The sequence below is a fragment of the Lissotriton vulgaris genome, chromosome 6 (assembly GCF_964263255.1).
Source record: "Lissotriton vulgaris chromosome 6, aLisVul1.2, whole genome shotgun sequence".
Classification (NCBI taxonomy): Eukaryota; Metazoa; Chordata; class Amphibia; order Caudata; family Salamandridae; genus Lissotriton; species Lissotriton vulgaris.
The window spans coordinates 1,865,248,427-1,865,264,716 of NC_141694.1; the positions used below are offsets into that span (position 1 = coordinate 1,865,248,427).

General features: G+C 42.5%; 1 protein-coding gene across 1 annotated transcript in view; it reads left to right on the plus strand.

Annotated features, from left to right (window-relative positions):
* LOC147709687 (uncharacterized) overlaps nucleotides 1-16,290 on the plus strand; it is a 280,392-nt gene that overhangs the window by 179,136 nt on the left and 84,966 nt on the right. Inside the window, exon 15 of the mRNA XM_086926072.1 lies at nucleotides 7,933-8,073. Coding sequence (XP_086782198.1) covers nucleotides 7,933-8,073 — 141 coding nt within the window. The remainder of the gene's footprint in view (nucleotides 1-7,932; nucleotides 8,074-16,290) is intronic.

Below are 16,290 nucleotides of genomic sequence, written 5' to 3' on the forward strand. Positions count from 1 at the left end.
GTTGGACTCGTACACTGTCTTTGGTTTTGGCCCAAAGGCCTTCTGATTTCTGTAACAGAGTTTGTTAGTCTAGTATTGTGTTTTGTTACAGAATGCAGGGTAATAGTACGTGTACCGCTAGATAGTTGCACAGGGTTATATCTTTAGCTGTAAACAACCCACCAATCACTGCTTTGTCATCCAATAGGGTTTTTAACATCCCTTCTATTGCTGTTAGGCGTGACAGCATGGGCTGTTGCGGGGCTGTTACTTCTCCTCCATAGTGACCTCAAAGGATCACTGTGCCATTTCAGATGGGACATTTAGCTGGGGTGTGTGGTCTGTATGGTCTGTGACATTTGGGGTTGCGTTTGATTTCCTTGGGTTTTTCGGTTTTTTAGGTGTACTAAGTTTTTGAGGCTCTCTTTTCCTTTCTGATAGTATTTTCCTCTAAATTGTAGCTGGGGGTACAGGGCTAGGGGGTGGTGATGGAAAGGACGTTACTAAAGGATCTTGATGATGCGTTCTGAGTGTGTAAAACTTATGTGTCCCCCCTATTCCAACCTTTAGGAACAAACACCCTCAACTGGACGCTACTTGTGTGGTAGTTAACCATTAACGTAGATGACATATACACCACAGTTTCCCGCTTATATGTACATGTCAGGGTATTCGAACCTTCAAGGCCCTAGAGAAATCTTTTAAGTACTAATCTAGGTTCCCCATTCCTTACAACTTATCTATTCCACCTTAAACCATTATTTGTCCAGCTCTCCCTATTATTTCACCCCCATGGAGAAACACCTTGCGTTTAAAGTTGAAGTCGGTCTCAGGTATGAGATGTATGCTTTGTAGCAAGAGATTGTCACTTGTTAGGATTTTGCAGTTGCCGATGGGTGTGTGTAAGGATCCACGAGCTGTTTCTGCAGGAGTGGCAGGAACCGTTGACAGGCCAAACCCTTCCCCCTACACCTCTTGCATCTATCAAACACTAGAACGCAATGGTGTTCTGGAGGGAAAGGAGGGAACAAAACAAGGTAAGCAAAGGTGAAAAAAGGACTCCACAGGCAGACACTCCCCACCGGCTGGAAACAGGAACTACAAGAAAGAAGAGGGTCAAAACAATGCATAAATCACATACTTCTATATCTTGACATCGTAATAGGTGGGTTTACCGATTTTGATCTTCTGGAATCCCCGTACTCTATCACGGCCTACAAGGTATGCACAGGAAGTAATTGACCTCTTCTTCAGAAAGATTCTACAAACGTAATAAAGATACAAGTAAGACACCCTTTGCCTAAGTGGTATGTAGTGTGTGTACTCAAATGAGGAGTCAGGTATTACCCTATCCAGTTCAGGAATCTGAACTGAAGTACGTAGGTTTATGAGTTGGTTGTTCCAGGTAATAACATCTGTATATACAAGGATACCTTCATTAACTCTATACATCTATCTTATTAACGGTAATAGGTCTACAGAAAGGAAAGGTGTGCAAAAAGCGCGTTACCGTGATCTTCTTAGTTCTCAGCCTGTGACGGATGCCAGTCTTCCAAATCAGTGCAAGTCCGAAAATAAGTATAAGGGGGGAATAAACTGTAGGGATGTAAAGTAAGGACCCTGGGTGGACCACAACTACCACAATGCCCCAGGAGGGCTACAACACTGGCCCTGCTCTAGTCCGGCCAGCCGACGGAACAATACGTCCAGCCGGCAGGCGGAACCGGGAGAAGCAGGCTGGCCTCCCGAGGAACAAAGGGGCAGAAGATAGCCGGCACCAGGGGGGATAAGGGGAAACGCTAAGTCTGCTTAAATCAGAGGACTGGGACAAAGCGAGAGGAGAAAAGCCCCTCTCCTACGCGAGCAATTAAACTCGCTTCTGAAAAAAAACTGTCTCCATGGAATAGGACGAGGAAATCCAGAACCTCGTAATTCCCCAGACAATGGAGCAGGACGTCGGAAAAGAAACAAACAGGACCCCAAAATAACAACGGGGTTAATGGCTAAATGGAAGTGACGCGACAATAGTCTCACGATGCACTAGAACGCGAAGCACTGGTATGAAGGGAAGTCAGGCTTTTAGCTCCTGCCTGACCCCTTCGCACATGCGCGTTCTCCAGCGTCCATCTTTGTCTACTTGCAAAGACCGATCCGAAAACTGGCAGGCGTGACAGTGTGTCACTGATTCTTTATTCCTTGTGCACTGGAAGATACTGTTTGCGCTACCCCATCGTCTGCATTATCCCTGTGTGGCAGCCCCAGGATATCTAGCGCTTCCTCCAAGGCCGTCACATGCTGTTTCTTATTGTTGTAGGCGAAGGACAGATCAAAGGGATATGTTGAATGGTCTTGGTGCAGTTTTTCTGTTACCGGTCTGAATTGTTGGTGCCTTTGAAGGGTTGCTTGTGCCTAGTCCTGATATACTGTGCATGTGAATCCCTGAAAGGAATTCGCATCTATTCTCCTGAACGCCTGCAATATCGCTTCCTTCACTTTATATGAGTGTAGCTTGACCAGGACATCTTGTGTACATCGTCGCTCTCCGGGTGTTACTTGCCCCACCCAGTGGTATCTCTCTACTTTAATGTTCATAAATTCTTTGCCCGTAACTTCTTCAAACAGGCCCACTAAAATGTTTCCAGATCTGGACCTTCTGCCTCGTCCTCAAAGTCCTGAATTCGTATATTGTCCCGTCTGGACTTGTTTTCAAGATCTTCATTTTTCAATAACTCTGTGTGGAGTTGATTTTGGAGGCCTTTTACTGATTCTGTAGTTCCTGCTGTTTTTTGCTTCAGCTCAAGTGTTTTGGTTTCCAGGTCTAAAGTCCACATACCCATGTAGTCCATGTCCTGTTACAGTGCAGTCATATGGTCATTTCATTCTGTTTTTAGCTGGTCGTTGGGTGCTGCCAAGTCCTGTTTGATCTCTGCTTGTAGTTCTGTTTTAAAGTCTCTAAGAGAGGCCAGCAGGTCTTTTTTGGTTAGGTTTAAAACAGATGGTACACGATAAACATATCGCGACCCTGCCGATCGCACAACTTAATTTTAAAGTATTTCCTCCTTTTCGAATTAATTAAATGACTTTTTTGTTACACACTTATGACTTTTCTTTTCCAATGTCATCACTGACTATGAACAACCGGCACCTCACAAAACCATTGATTTATTCGAAAAACTGGTATTACTAGACATCCACAAGTTGGATTTTTCCTCTAGAAAGACATTCAATTTCTCTAAACAAGATAAAAGTATACTACAACAATTAGCAAATAAAACAGAACTAACATTCCAACGAGCTGATAAAGGGGGAGCCCTTAACATAATGGACACAGAACATTACAACACGAAAGTCAAAGAACATCTGGCTGATGAAACCACGTATTTACATTTGGATAAAGATCCAACGCAGGAAATCATCAAAACCCTGGAAAAAATCTTACAACATGCCCGTGATATGGATTGGATATCGAGCGATACAGAACTATTCTTAACTAAACAAAATCCAAAGAGGCCACGTATGTACATGTTACCCAAAGTACATAAGAATGTATATGATCCACCCTTCAGACCGATAGTTTCAGGAGTAGGATCTCTCTTTGAACCATTGGGTAAATACATAGATTTTTTTCTTCAAAAATTTGTTCGCCACTGGAAAACGAACATCAAAGATACAACAGATTTTTTGAACCATCTGAATGACCTCGATCTATCACAAAGTCAATCATGGATGATGTGCACCATTGACGTGACTGCTTTGTATACGTCAATCCCTTTAAAAGAAGGCATTGAAGCAACTGAATGGGCACTTTTACAACTAGAAGACCTCGGAGCCAACAAGGTCTTGATACTCAAACTTTTAACATTTTGTCTCCAACATAGCTATTTCAGATTCAAGGAAGACTTCTACTTACAAATCAGTGGAACAAGCATGGGGTTCGGGGGAGCCCCAACCTACGCGAATATCTTTATGGCTCAATTCGAGGAACTGAACATTTTGTCAGACATCAAATGGAAAGAAAATCTTGTAATGTACAAAAGATTCATAGACAATATTTTTCTAATTTGGAAGGGCCCACTACAAGCTTTGGAACAAAACATACAAGAACTTAATGAAAGAAACTCGAGAATCAAATTTACACATTTGATTAATGAAAAGGAAATATCGTTCTTGGATGTAAAGATCACGAGAAGGGCATTAGAGTTATCAACACAAACATGTGTAAAACCAACCGATCGCTATTACACTTTATTGTACCAAAGTTTCCACTCTCCAAAATTGATTGAAAATTTACCTTCCTCTCAAATGTTGCGTAGTAAAAGAATTTTCTCTAAACCTGATGCCCATGAAGAGGATCTGCACAGATTAAAGAAAAAGTTTAAAGAAAGAGGATTTCCCCAGAAATGCATAGACAAGGCAGAAATAAGAGTCAAGACCATTGACCGGGAAACATTGTTGAAAAGCAAGAAGAAATCTGCAACCATCACACAAAGCGTATTCTATCTAAGTTCTCTACCAAAGCGATTAACATTAGAAAGATTATCACAAAACGATGGGAATTACTGCAAAATGATGAGGACTTCAACAATATCTTTCAGTTAAAACCTATATTGGCCTATACAAGAAGTCGCAATTTACAAGAACAACTCAAAATTTCAACAGCATCAAAAGACATTCCACAAAGGAATGCGCAAATGCAATAATTGTGTACATTGTAATAATGTTATGCAGCAAGACTCTGTAACTCATCCTAGAACTGGAGAGAAAATCTGTTTGAAATTTACAGCCGACTGCAACTCCAATTTTGTAAGTTACTGCATAAAATGCCTGAGCAGCCTGATGTACATAGGGAAAACCGAAAGAAAACTCAAAATCAGAATAGGTGAGCACAAAATTATGATACGAAATCAAAATACAAAATCTAATTTGGCAGCTCACTGGATAACCCATGAACATAACATCTCCCAAGTTCGTTTCATGGTTGTGGAAAAAATTGAAAGTAGAGAAGGGTCAGACAGTCGCAAAATCTTATCCCAAGGGGAAGTAATGTTAATCAAAAAGTTTCAAACTATGGAACCCATGGGTCTAAATGACAAATTGGATTTAGGATGCTTTCTATAAAATGTCATTAGATTGAATGCTGTACCATGTGTAATGTGAAATGACAAATGTGTACTGAGCATATCATATCCATAATATGGAGCTCTGAATATGATAATACTGTCTACATTGAACACTTATGATTTTTTGTATTATACCTAATTTTTGCACTATACATATACACAGTCAGATTTAGTCCCTTATAGGCACCTAGAGTTTCAGCTTCAAATGAGTAACAGACAGTCACGTTCAAATATCAAAGACCTCCTACTAGGAGATTTTTTAACAGCATCAGCACTAACACTATCGTGTTTAAGTGATCTCCAACTATCATCATTGTCGTCATAAGTTTATACGACGAGTTCGTTTCGTTCAGTGGTCATAACAGTCACATAGATTTCATTTATTCACACAATAAATGTGAATTAATCCGGTTTTTAATTTTCACGTCCGCCTTGTCACTTCAATATGGCCGACATATCCTAAAACCTCTTTCTATTACTAATGCGTCAGTCAGGCGTATTCTCGACGCCGGCTCATAAAATTGTCACGAGAACGGGTAGACACATGGCGAAAACCCAGAAGAAAGTCGTAAACCCACAGCATACCGGTTACATTTTACCGCGAACCTTCAAGGTAAGCGCTTGGTTAAGGGCGTTAGGTTATCTTGACATGTTTGTTTATCGATCCCTCCTAGTTTTACTTTTCACATTAACATAAGCACCGTCTGCCGTTTTTTTACAGAAACGCTGCAGTCGATTACGAACAGCAGGTAACAGCACGTTTCATCCGTTGCCCCATGTATCGTATAAATTCCAACACACAATAGCGGTTTTTAAAGCCTAATTTCTTATCCCCCATCAGTGCAACCACTTGAATAAATTTTCACACGGAGAAGTGTATACACCGAAGGCCTAATAACATCGTGAGTGTTTATTTATATTTACTCATTGGCAATTATGCTAGTAACAGCTTCTCTAGCACGTTTTACCATTAATGTTCATGTTACTAATATTTCCATGACAGGACAGTATTTGTAGTCAATATGTTTCAAGCATGATTTCCTAGCATTTTTCATGTTACCTTCATTAGGATTATTATCATGTGATATTATCAGTTGTCAATCTGATTTACGTGACACATGGCATCAATGCAATAATGCAATGGATATTTTGACAGTGATCTTGCGTGTAATTATTGATGAATCAGGCGGTCTGGTATTATTAATAAGTATAATTTGGTGGTGTACTCAGGACTGAGTAGTGGCATTTATATAATGTACTTGAATGGCAATCACAGAGAGTTACAATTGTTTTTTGTACATGATTTCTTACAGAGGCCCCTGAAGAAGGGACGTGGGTCCCAAAATGCATCGGGCCAACCAATCCAACCGTCGTCGAATGTTGTTATAATGTGTATATGAATTCTAACACAATTAATGTAATTGAGATTTCATTGCAATGCTATATTGAAATATATGTAATAATGAAAGTGAACATGCACAGGTTATTGTGAAGTAAAACAACAACCAAAATAAATGTGAAATCACGTAAAAACAAGTCATAAGTGTGTAACAAAAAAGTCATTTAATTAATTTGAAAAGGAGGAAATACTTTAAAATTAAGTTGTGGGATCGTCAGGGTCGCGATATGTTTATCGTGTACCATCTGTTTTAAATCATTCTTATCATCTCAGGGACAGGCAGCACTGAATTACCGATCAGCACGACGAAGGAGAACTAAACCTTCACCTAAATTATTGAGCATAGAAAATATTGATTATTTGGAGTGCCAAGGGCCAATCTCAACTTTTTTGGTTAGGGCCATGTCTCTTTTTGCATCTTCCTGCTTGCTAGCATCTTTTTTCTTTGTGGGGATGAAGTAACTGGACACCATGTTGGGTATTTTCTTTGTTGGCATATGTGCTGCCCCTAGGTTCCATGCTGTTTCTTAGTGAGGGGGATTCTCTTGATGAGAGCTGGTGCTGGCGATAATGGTGTAAGGACTGTTTCCTACCTGGATCAGGTGTCGGAGTGTCTGGTCTGGCCCTTTTTTTGAAGCGGTCAGGAGAGCTGGACCTGCTCACTCAACGTGGCGTTCATTCTTAGCCAGAGTCACACCCACACTGGGTATTTGATTAACCTTTTTATAGGCCACTCACCGGTATGACACCTAACCCAATCAAGTGAGCACCCTTTCCTGACATGTGTGGGAAGGGCACGCACACTGTCCAACGGCTGTACAGTGGAAAAGTCCCCAGAGTCCTAAGGTCAGGAAAAGAGAGTTGGCAAAAACCATGAGAATAAAAAGCTAAATGTTTTAGGGGAATCCCCCTAAGTAGGGCCATGTCCAACACCCTCTGTTTCATTGTTGTGCTATTCTTCATTAGTTCTCACACTCTGTTTCATTGTCCACTTATTCTACATACACTCACTTCCCCTCTTTCAGTGTCCAGCTGTTCTACATCTGCAGTCACCCTGCAGTTTCAGAGTGTAGGTATTGTAAGTGTGCTTTCACAATTTTGTTTTGGTGTGCAGCTTTGCTACCCATGGTCTTTGGTCATGAGGGCTGTGACCACACCACTGTCTACGGCCCACCATGGAGATGTCAAGCACACTACTAATCCATCCAGGAAATAGTTTTGAAATCCCAATGACAAATATATAAAAATCTAAAACATCTCCATCCCACAGCAATGTGTGTTTTTCAGTGTCACACTCTTACATAAAACTCCCTCAAATAATCTCCATCCTGCAGCAGTGTGTGTTTTTCATTGTTACACTCTTACATAAAACTCACTCAAATAATTAGCCATGTAGTTTGTTCTGTTTTATTACCTGTTTCCTCCACTTTACAGCAAAGACATTTGGATGTCCAAAAAAGGATGCAGCTTGTAAAACGACTTCGTATGAGATGTGTGAGGATGAAACCGACTGTTGGGGATTCAATCGTTGCTGTGACTCACAGTGCACATTACCTTGCGAGGACCCAGTGATAGGTAGGATATTGACTTGTCTTTGCGAGTAAGATGATGATGTAAATTGAAACCCTTGAACATGTTGTGCACTGCTCACCCTTCAATCATCACACTCTTTTGTTGGGGTCCTAGGAGCAAGGAAAAGCTACCTGTCCGGCTGTAGAGGGAAGCTCTGGTCACATATAGATTACAGAAATATGTGGGTTTGGTAGGTTCTTCCAAAAACCCAGGTGCCCCCTTGCAAAAGCAGGTCATTTTATGATAGGTAATTTTGATGTCTCCACAATATGTTTTGGGCCCTTGCCTGTCTTAGGTACATGACCCACCCACAAGAGTGAGATACCATTTATTTCATAAGACCTGGGTGAAGGCTGGGCAGTAAGAAATTTGTGTCAGCCGAGTCATGCCACAACTTTCCCACACAAAAATTTGAGAAAAAGTGATTTTTTAGCTAAATATGAGGTTTGCTGAGGATTCTGGGTAGGAAACCCCAGGGTGTCTAGTTTTCAGAAATGTGTGGGTTTGGTAGGTTTCCCTAGATGGCCGAGAGCCAGGGCCAAAAAAACAGGTGCCTTCCTTGCAAAACCAGGTAGTTTTATGAGAGGAATTTTGATGTCTCCACGGTATGATTTGTGCCCTTTCCTGTTGCAGCCAATATGCCTACCAACATAAGTGAGGTACCATTTTTATTGGGAGACATGGGGGAATGCTAGGTGGTAGGAAATTTGTGTCAGCCCAGTGATCCCACAACATTCCCACACCGAAAATGAAGGAAATGTGATGTTTTTTCAGCTAAATTGGAGATTTGCAGGAGATTTTGGGGAGGGAATTGTTGGAGGATCCACACAAGCCATACCTCACTGGACTCCCCAGGGTGTCTAGTTTTCAGAAATGTGTGGGTTTGGTAAGTTTCCCCAGATGGCTGCTAAGCCCAAGGATAAAAACTCAGGTGCCCCCCCTTGCAAAACAAGGATGTTTTGTGATGGGTAATTTTGATGTCTCCACAATACGTTTTGGACCCTTGCCTGTCGCGGGTACTTGACCCACCCACACGAGTGAGGTACCATTTCTATCGGGAGACATTGGAGAATGTGGTGTTGGTGGAAGTTTGTGGTCCCACACAGATTCCAGAATTTTCCATCACAGAAATTTTGGGGACATATTTTTGTTGTTGTTTTTTTTTAACGAAATTTTAGGTTTTTCAAGGGATTTTGGGTAACAGAACCTGGTGAGAGCCACACAAGTCACACCATCCTGGATTTTCCTGGATGTCTACTTTTCAAAAATGTATAGGTTTGCAAGGTTTTCCTTGGTGCCGGCAGAGCTGGTGTTCACAATCTGCAGCTAGGCACTTTGCAAAAAAAAGGTCAGTTTTCACTGTAGAAATGTGGTGTGTCCATGTTGTGTTTAGGGCCGTTTCCTGTCGTGGGCACTAGGACAACCCACACAAGTGAGGTACTATTTTTATTGGAAGACTTTGGAGAATGCGGGATGAGTGGAATTTTTTGGATCCACGTGGATTCCAGAACTTTCTATAACAGAAATGTTTTTTTTACAAAGTTAGAGGTTTGCAAAGGATTCTGTGTAACAGAACCTGGTGAGAGTCACACAAGTCACCTCATCCTAGATTCCCCTGAGTGTCTAGTTTTAAAAAATTTATAGGTTTGCTAAGGGTTTTCTTGGTCCCGGCAGAGCTAGGGTTCAAAATCTACAGCCAGACACTTTGCAAAAAAAAGGTCAATTTTCACTGTAAAAATGTTGTGTGTTCATGCTTCGGTTTGCACTAGGTCTACCCACGCAAGTGAGGTAATATACTATTCTATTGGAAGACTTTGGAGAAAGTAGGGTGAGTGGAATTTTGTGGATCCACGCTGATTCCAGAACTTTCCATCACAGAAATGTGAGGAAAATTAGTTTTTTGTTTACAAGGTTTGAGGTTTGCAAGGGATTCTGTGTAACAGAAGCTAGTGAGAGCCACACAAGTCACCCCATCCTGGATTCCCCTTGGTGTCTAGTAAATAGTAAATATGCAGGTTTGCTATGTTTCCCTATGTGCGGGCTGCGCTAGGACCCAAAATCCACAGGTAGGCACATTGCGAATAAAAAGGTAGTGCCTAATGGGCTTTCTCTCGCACTTGGAGGGGGGGAACCGGGGGCTATTGCCCTGATATACATGCAAGGGGGGGCAGGAAGACTATTTCTATTGTTTTGGGGGGTGGGGGACTTGGGATGATCATTCTGGGCAGCCCCTATGTATAAGAAATCCAGCATAATCGCTGGCGCCTGTTGGGCTCTCTGCCTCCCGGGGGCAGATGAGGGGCTACTGCCCCCATTTGCCTCCGAGAGTGGGTAGACTGTGGCATGTTTTTTGGTTGGGCCCCACACCGAACTATAAAAAAATCCCCTGTGGCTAGTGGGCTTTCTGCCCCGCGAGGGCAGATAATGGGCTATTGCCCCATCTACCTCTAAGGGGGGGGGGGGGGGGGGCAGAAAGACTGTAGCATTTGTTTGGGGGGTGAGGGCTGTGACATGCCCATTCTGGGAAGCTCCCACCCCGAGCTTTGGAATAAAATAATCCCTGGCCGCTAGTGGGCTTTCTGCCTCCTCGGGGGAGGTAGATAAGTGGCTATTGCCCCATCTGCCTCCCGGGGGACAGAAAGACTGTAGCATTTTTTGAGGGGAGTGGGGGCATTGACATGCCCATTCTAGGCAGCAACCTCCGCTAAGTATATATAAAAAAATCCCTGGCTCTTAGTGGGCTTTCCCCCCCCCCCGGGGCGGATCAGGGGCTAATGCCCCTATCTGCCTCCTGGGGGGCAGAAAGTCTTCTGTTTTCTTTGGGGGGTAGAGTGGGGGCATTTGCATGCCCATTCTGGGCAGCCCCCACTCTGGGCCTATAAAAAACAATCCCTGGAGTCTAGGTTGCTTTTTGCCCCCCTGGGGGGCAGAAATTCTGGAATTTTGTGGGGAGAAGGGAGGGGGCATTGGCATGCCCATATTGAACAGGCCCCACCCCTAAATTTTACGGGGGGAAACCCCTGGTGTCTAGTGGGCTTTCAGCCCCCCGAGGGGCAGAAAGACTGTATTCACCCTAAATAATATGGGGGAGCAAAGGCCCTTGCCCAAGGGGCTGCTCCCCCCTCCCTGGTACCAATTGGGTGGTCCCTGCTTGGGGATTGCCCTCCTGGGGTGATCCCCAAGCAGGGATCCACTAGACTGAGGTACCAATGGAAAGGTGAGATTCTTCCCATTCTAACGATATTCCTCCAGACTTTCTGTGTGCTCAGGGGGCTGAGATAGCCCCCAGAGCACGTGGAAAGTGAAACTGATAGGAGCCTCTTGGCAGTTTCGGTTTCACTGAAATGACGTCAGCGTGAAGTGCACACTGATCGTCTTTTCAGGGAAACCAAAGAAACAGCCTTGCGAGCTGGGGAAGGTGGGAAAGAGAAATGGAATTACCTCTGGTGCCCGCACCAGAGGGAATCTCTATGCACATGAGCACTGGTGCATCGGACAGCTACCGGCCATCTGATGCACCGAAGGGGGTAAACTCATAAGAACCACATTCTCTGTATATGCGAGGTGCTATATAGATAGCACTCCCATCTTCACTGGTTGGGAATTGATCTCATTAAGCCTTTGGGATAAGTCAGACATAAACAGGTTGAATGTAAATGTAAATGTATAGGCATTTATATAGCGCACTACTTACCCGTAGGGTCCCAAGGCGCTTCGACCGCTGTGAAACCCTTCCTGGCTTCCCTGAGAGATGGTCCCTTAATGGGTATCTCCAGGGTGAGACCAGGCATCCCCGGCGATCTGGTGGGGCCGTTAGTGAAGATGAGGCAAGCTAATGCCCAGAGTTGCCGAGTGTGATCGCTGATCAGAGTGGGCACCGAGGCGAGAGAATTATCGAGTCCGCTGACCCTGGTCCAGAAACCTGCCGCGCCGGGAATCGAACCCTGGTCCCGGGCCGTCCTCTGCTCTCGGGTCTGCCGCCTCTAACCAGTGAGCCACACTACTTCACCCTGAAGAGATGCGGAGCGATAACACATCCTTGTTTCAAGCCCTTGGTGGTGTACACTTTTCTCGGGACTCTGGAGCTATCACTAAGTTTCACTTTTAGCCAGGTTTCAGAGTAGAATAACATTATTCCTTTCAATATTCTTTTTAATATATTCCACTGTCTGAGTTTCTTCCACAAAGTTGCAGGTCCATGCTGTCAAAAGCAGGTTTTAGGTCTATAAAACAAGGATAGAGTTTTGTTTTTTTTTGCTTGTGTTTCTCGGCAATAAGGGAAAGTGATAGAATGTTGGTTGTTGTTTCTATACCCTTTTTGAATCCCAACTAATTTATTGGAATCAAGTTAAGTTTGTCCGTTCAGGTAATCAGATCAGCTAGAATCAAGGAGGCCTGATACTTTTCCTCTACATCTGATAATGCAATGAGCCTGTAGTCTGATGGATTACATATTTCCCCCCGATGAATATGGGTGAGATGATTGAGCCTTGACAGGTGGATTGTATTTCATTTAATTCTCTGTCTCTTCAAAATGGGCAGCCAGGTGTTGTTCCAAATCTCTGGGTAGTGTTTGAATATGGCTTGAGGAAACCCATTTGTCCCGCAAGCTTCGTCTCTTCTACTTTTTCTAATTATCTAGGGTATTTTGTCTACTAAATTGGGAGGTGAATCTGTTTTGCTTTTGTTTATTTTGGCTGTAGTGTCCTTGCTGCAGTAGTGCTTTGTTAGTGTTCTCGCTGACGACACACAAGCTTGCCGATTGGGGTCTTCTTGTTATTTATGTGGAAGTTGTACAGAAATATATTGTCCTCAAATGTGTTTGATAAGAATTTGACCCAGACAGAATAGTAGAACATTTGTCATAATTAAATGTATGTTAATGTTCAGGTTTCAAATGTAAGTCAGTGCAAAAGAAAGAACATGTTTAGCAAAATGCCCTCTGATTTACATGAGCAACCCTAAATTTAGAATTGTACAAATAATCACTCTTCCAAAACTTTGGGGCATATTTATGAGAGGGGTTGCAACCCTCTTGCACCACACAATGTGGTGCGTGCTCGACGCACGCCTAAAAGGCATTTTTTCAAGACACTCAAGGCCACCTTGCGTGGCCCTGTGTGACTTGGTAAATCGGGAGTAACTCAACTTAGTGCAAATCACTGCTTTGGGTTACTCTGCCCCAGGGAAGCCTTGCAAGGGTGTTACATGAGTTATCGCACCCGCATCCATGGATTTTGACACACTCCCAGATTCATTCATACAAAAAATCTGGCAATTAAGACACTTTCTCTGTAGTTTTATTAACTGCAGTTATACTATGTGGAAGATATTCTTATCTTTACCTACAGCCAGCTATTAATTAGCACAATCCAGCTTAACCCCTCATGCCCATTTGTTTAAAACAGTTACAAAAAAACAAATCACAGTGGTCAGTCAGTTCACTCACAACACAACAACCCCCTCCGTTTAAGTGTATGTGTGTTATAGAAAAAATGACAGTGGAGAAAAGAGAAAGTATCTCACGTGCGCACCAACAGAGGAGCTAATAGGTAGGTTCTCACCAGCTTGCCCACGTTTTTGTCATCACCGATAACTTTTTCAAATGAAAAAAGTGAAAAATTTGTTACCAGTAAAGATAGAAGTGTGAAGAAAAGACAAAGGGGCCGATTCTGATCTCGGTCAGTAGGGCACCGAATCGGGTTCGGCATTAGCAGATCCGATACGGAGGCTGAATTTCAGTCCGAGTCATACACGGGTCCGGACGTCAAAGTACGATTCAAACAAGCGGGATATCTCCGTCCGAATTGTTTTCGAGTCCAAACTGCTCCACACGACTTGGTCACAAGCTAACCGTGGCGCGCAATGGAGACGTTTCACGACCGAACTAGTACGATGCTCAATTCGGACAACCGGATCGAGTCAGAGCGTCCGGCTCGCAATAGTTCCAGGAGTTGGACTTCATGGGTCTGCGTCGGACCCCTTGTGACCAGCAGCCTTACGACTCGGACACAGGGGGAGACCCATGGGTCTCCCCAACACAGGCATCTATGCTGCGGATGGCACTGATGCGTATCCACTGTAGGGGGCTCACTTGTCCGCGAAGTAGCCATTCAGTCAATGGGAGCCCATGTACGCGTCATACAACCGGCTCCTATTGACTTCTATGAGAGTCTAACCAAACCGAGTCCGACCACATACAAAAGCATCATACTTGCTCGGTCGGACTGCAGGAGTCCGGATTGGAAAATACCCCAATACGGCTCAGTCGGAGTGCTTTCTGACCCAGATCGGAATCTGCCCCAAACAATATAGACCCCGTGATAATAAAATTTGGCTAGACTCATGCATAACCTTGTCAATTTTATTCCAACTTTTGAGTCTGGGCAAGGTTAAAAACACAGCTTGTTGTAAGCCACTTCAAGGATGCCACTCCCAAATTTACCAAAAGTGGTCGACTTGGGAATGTGTAAAAATACTACACCTTCCCAGATGAGGTGTAGCAAGGAGAAAAATCTTCATTTCTCCTCTTTACTACATTTTTCTATATGTGCTGCATTCTGTAGCACACATAGAAAAAGGAAAATGCCTCAGGGTATTATTTTTGAGCAGAAAGGTGCCACTTCCTCTGCAAAAACAATCCTCTTTACAACGCAGGCTCCATAGCTCAAAAGTCTCTGTGTTGGCTAGACAAAACAGCACTAGCACAGGGACAAAGGCAGGAATGAACTGTATTATCTATAATCCTGCCCTTTCCCTGTCACGCAGCTCAACTAGGTGACTTGCTGCATTGCGTGACTTTATAATCAATATGCTCCTTAATATGTAGGTTTCCTTCCTGCCCATTCTTCATTCACTAGATTCATTCATATGTATTGATGCTGGGTCGGTGCACAATCAAACGTTCTGTTTGAGTTGCAGCTTAGTTGTTCCGCAGAATACCACACATTTGTGGACCACCAACAAACACTTTTGATGTAGCAGAAATGTTATATTAATTGTAGGGGTGCATCATAATCATGTGCAGAACACGCCCCCATATAATCATTTGTGCTATTAACGTAAAGTGCTAACATTTTGAAATGTATTAACATGAATACGTGGTGTATTTTCGGTCATTTACTAAGCAACATGGAAAATTAACGTAGAAAATAAATGTAACTAGCAGAAAACGTTAACATGGATAACAACTATTGTGCAACTGACACTTATACGTGTATTGAATATGCTTATTAACTATGTCATTCTACATGTAGGTAAATGTACTAGTTGAATTGCATTAACGTTATGTGATTTTGTAAAGCTTATATACTGATTCCCCTATGTTAGCTGAAGTCTTAGGCCGGAATTGCAAGTCCCTGGAAACTCTCCCTTTAATAATTAATAGTTGAATTTCATGTGCGTTTCAGACTTTGTTCTTTCCCACATTTCCATTGCAGGTAGAGAATACATTCTGTAGGAAAAGCAATACCTTTATTTTAGTAAGCTAACCTAAGAGAGAAGAAGTTACAATCTTGTGGCTTGGGTTGATAAAGGAAGGTCATTGTGCTTCAGATAGGAGAAGGCCTGGGATCCTAGGACACATTGTAACAAGGGAAGCTCACTCTTGACATCGTGGAAAGTTACCTTCAGAACTGTACTCAGGATGGATGGCGTGATACAAAGTACTTTTTGGGATTGCTACCTATGGATAACTTGGTGCCCAGACTAAATATTGAGTTTTTTATTTCGACCTACATTAATATTGAGTTTAAAATATTGAAGGGACAGAATATCGACAGCAAGAACATCGGTGACCAGAATATCGACCTGAAGGTAAGAAATATTGTTTTTATTAATATTGAAGTTATTATTATCGACAGTAAAAATATCGATGTTAATAATATTGATGTTTTTGTTAGTGTTATGTATTTTAGTATATATGTTATATGTATGTGTGCCACATGTTTTGTTATGTTTTGTATTATTTTTTTGAATATATATATATTAATTCCTTAGAAGTTAGTCATTTTTTTAAGTAGATTTTGTGTTTTAGTACTGTAGCAGGTTGTGGGTTTACAGGGAAATAGGGTGGGAAGTAATTCAATTATAATCATTTAATTTATAATTTTTAGAAATTATAATTTTTTATTACATTATTCATTTTAGTTCTGTAGCGTGTTGTGGTTTTAGAGGGGAATAGAGTGGAAAGTAATTTATTTGTAATTAAGTAATTATTCA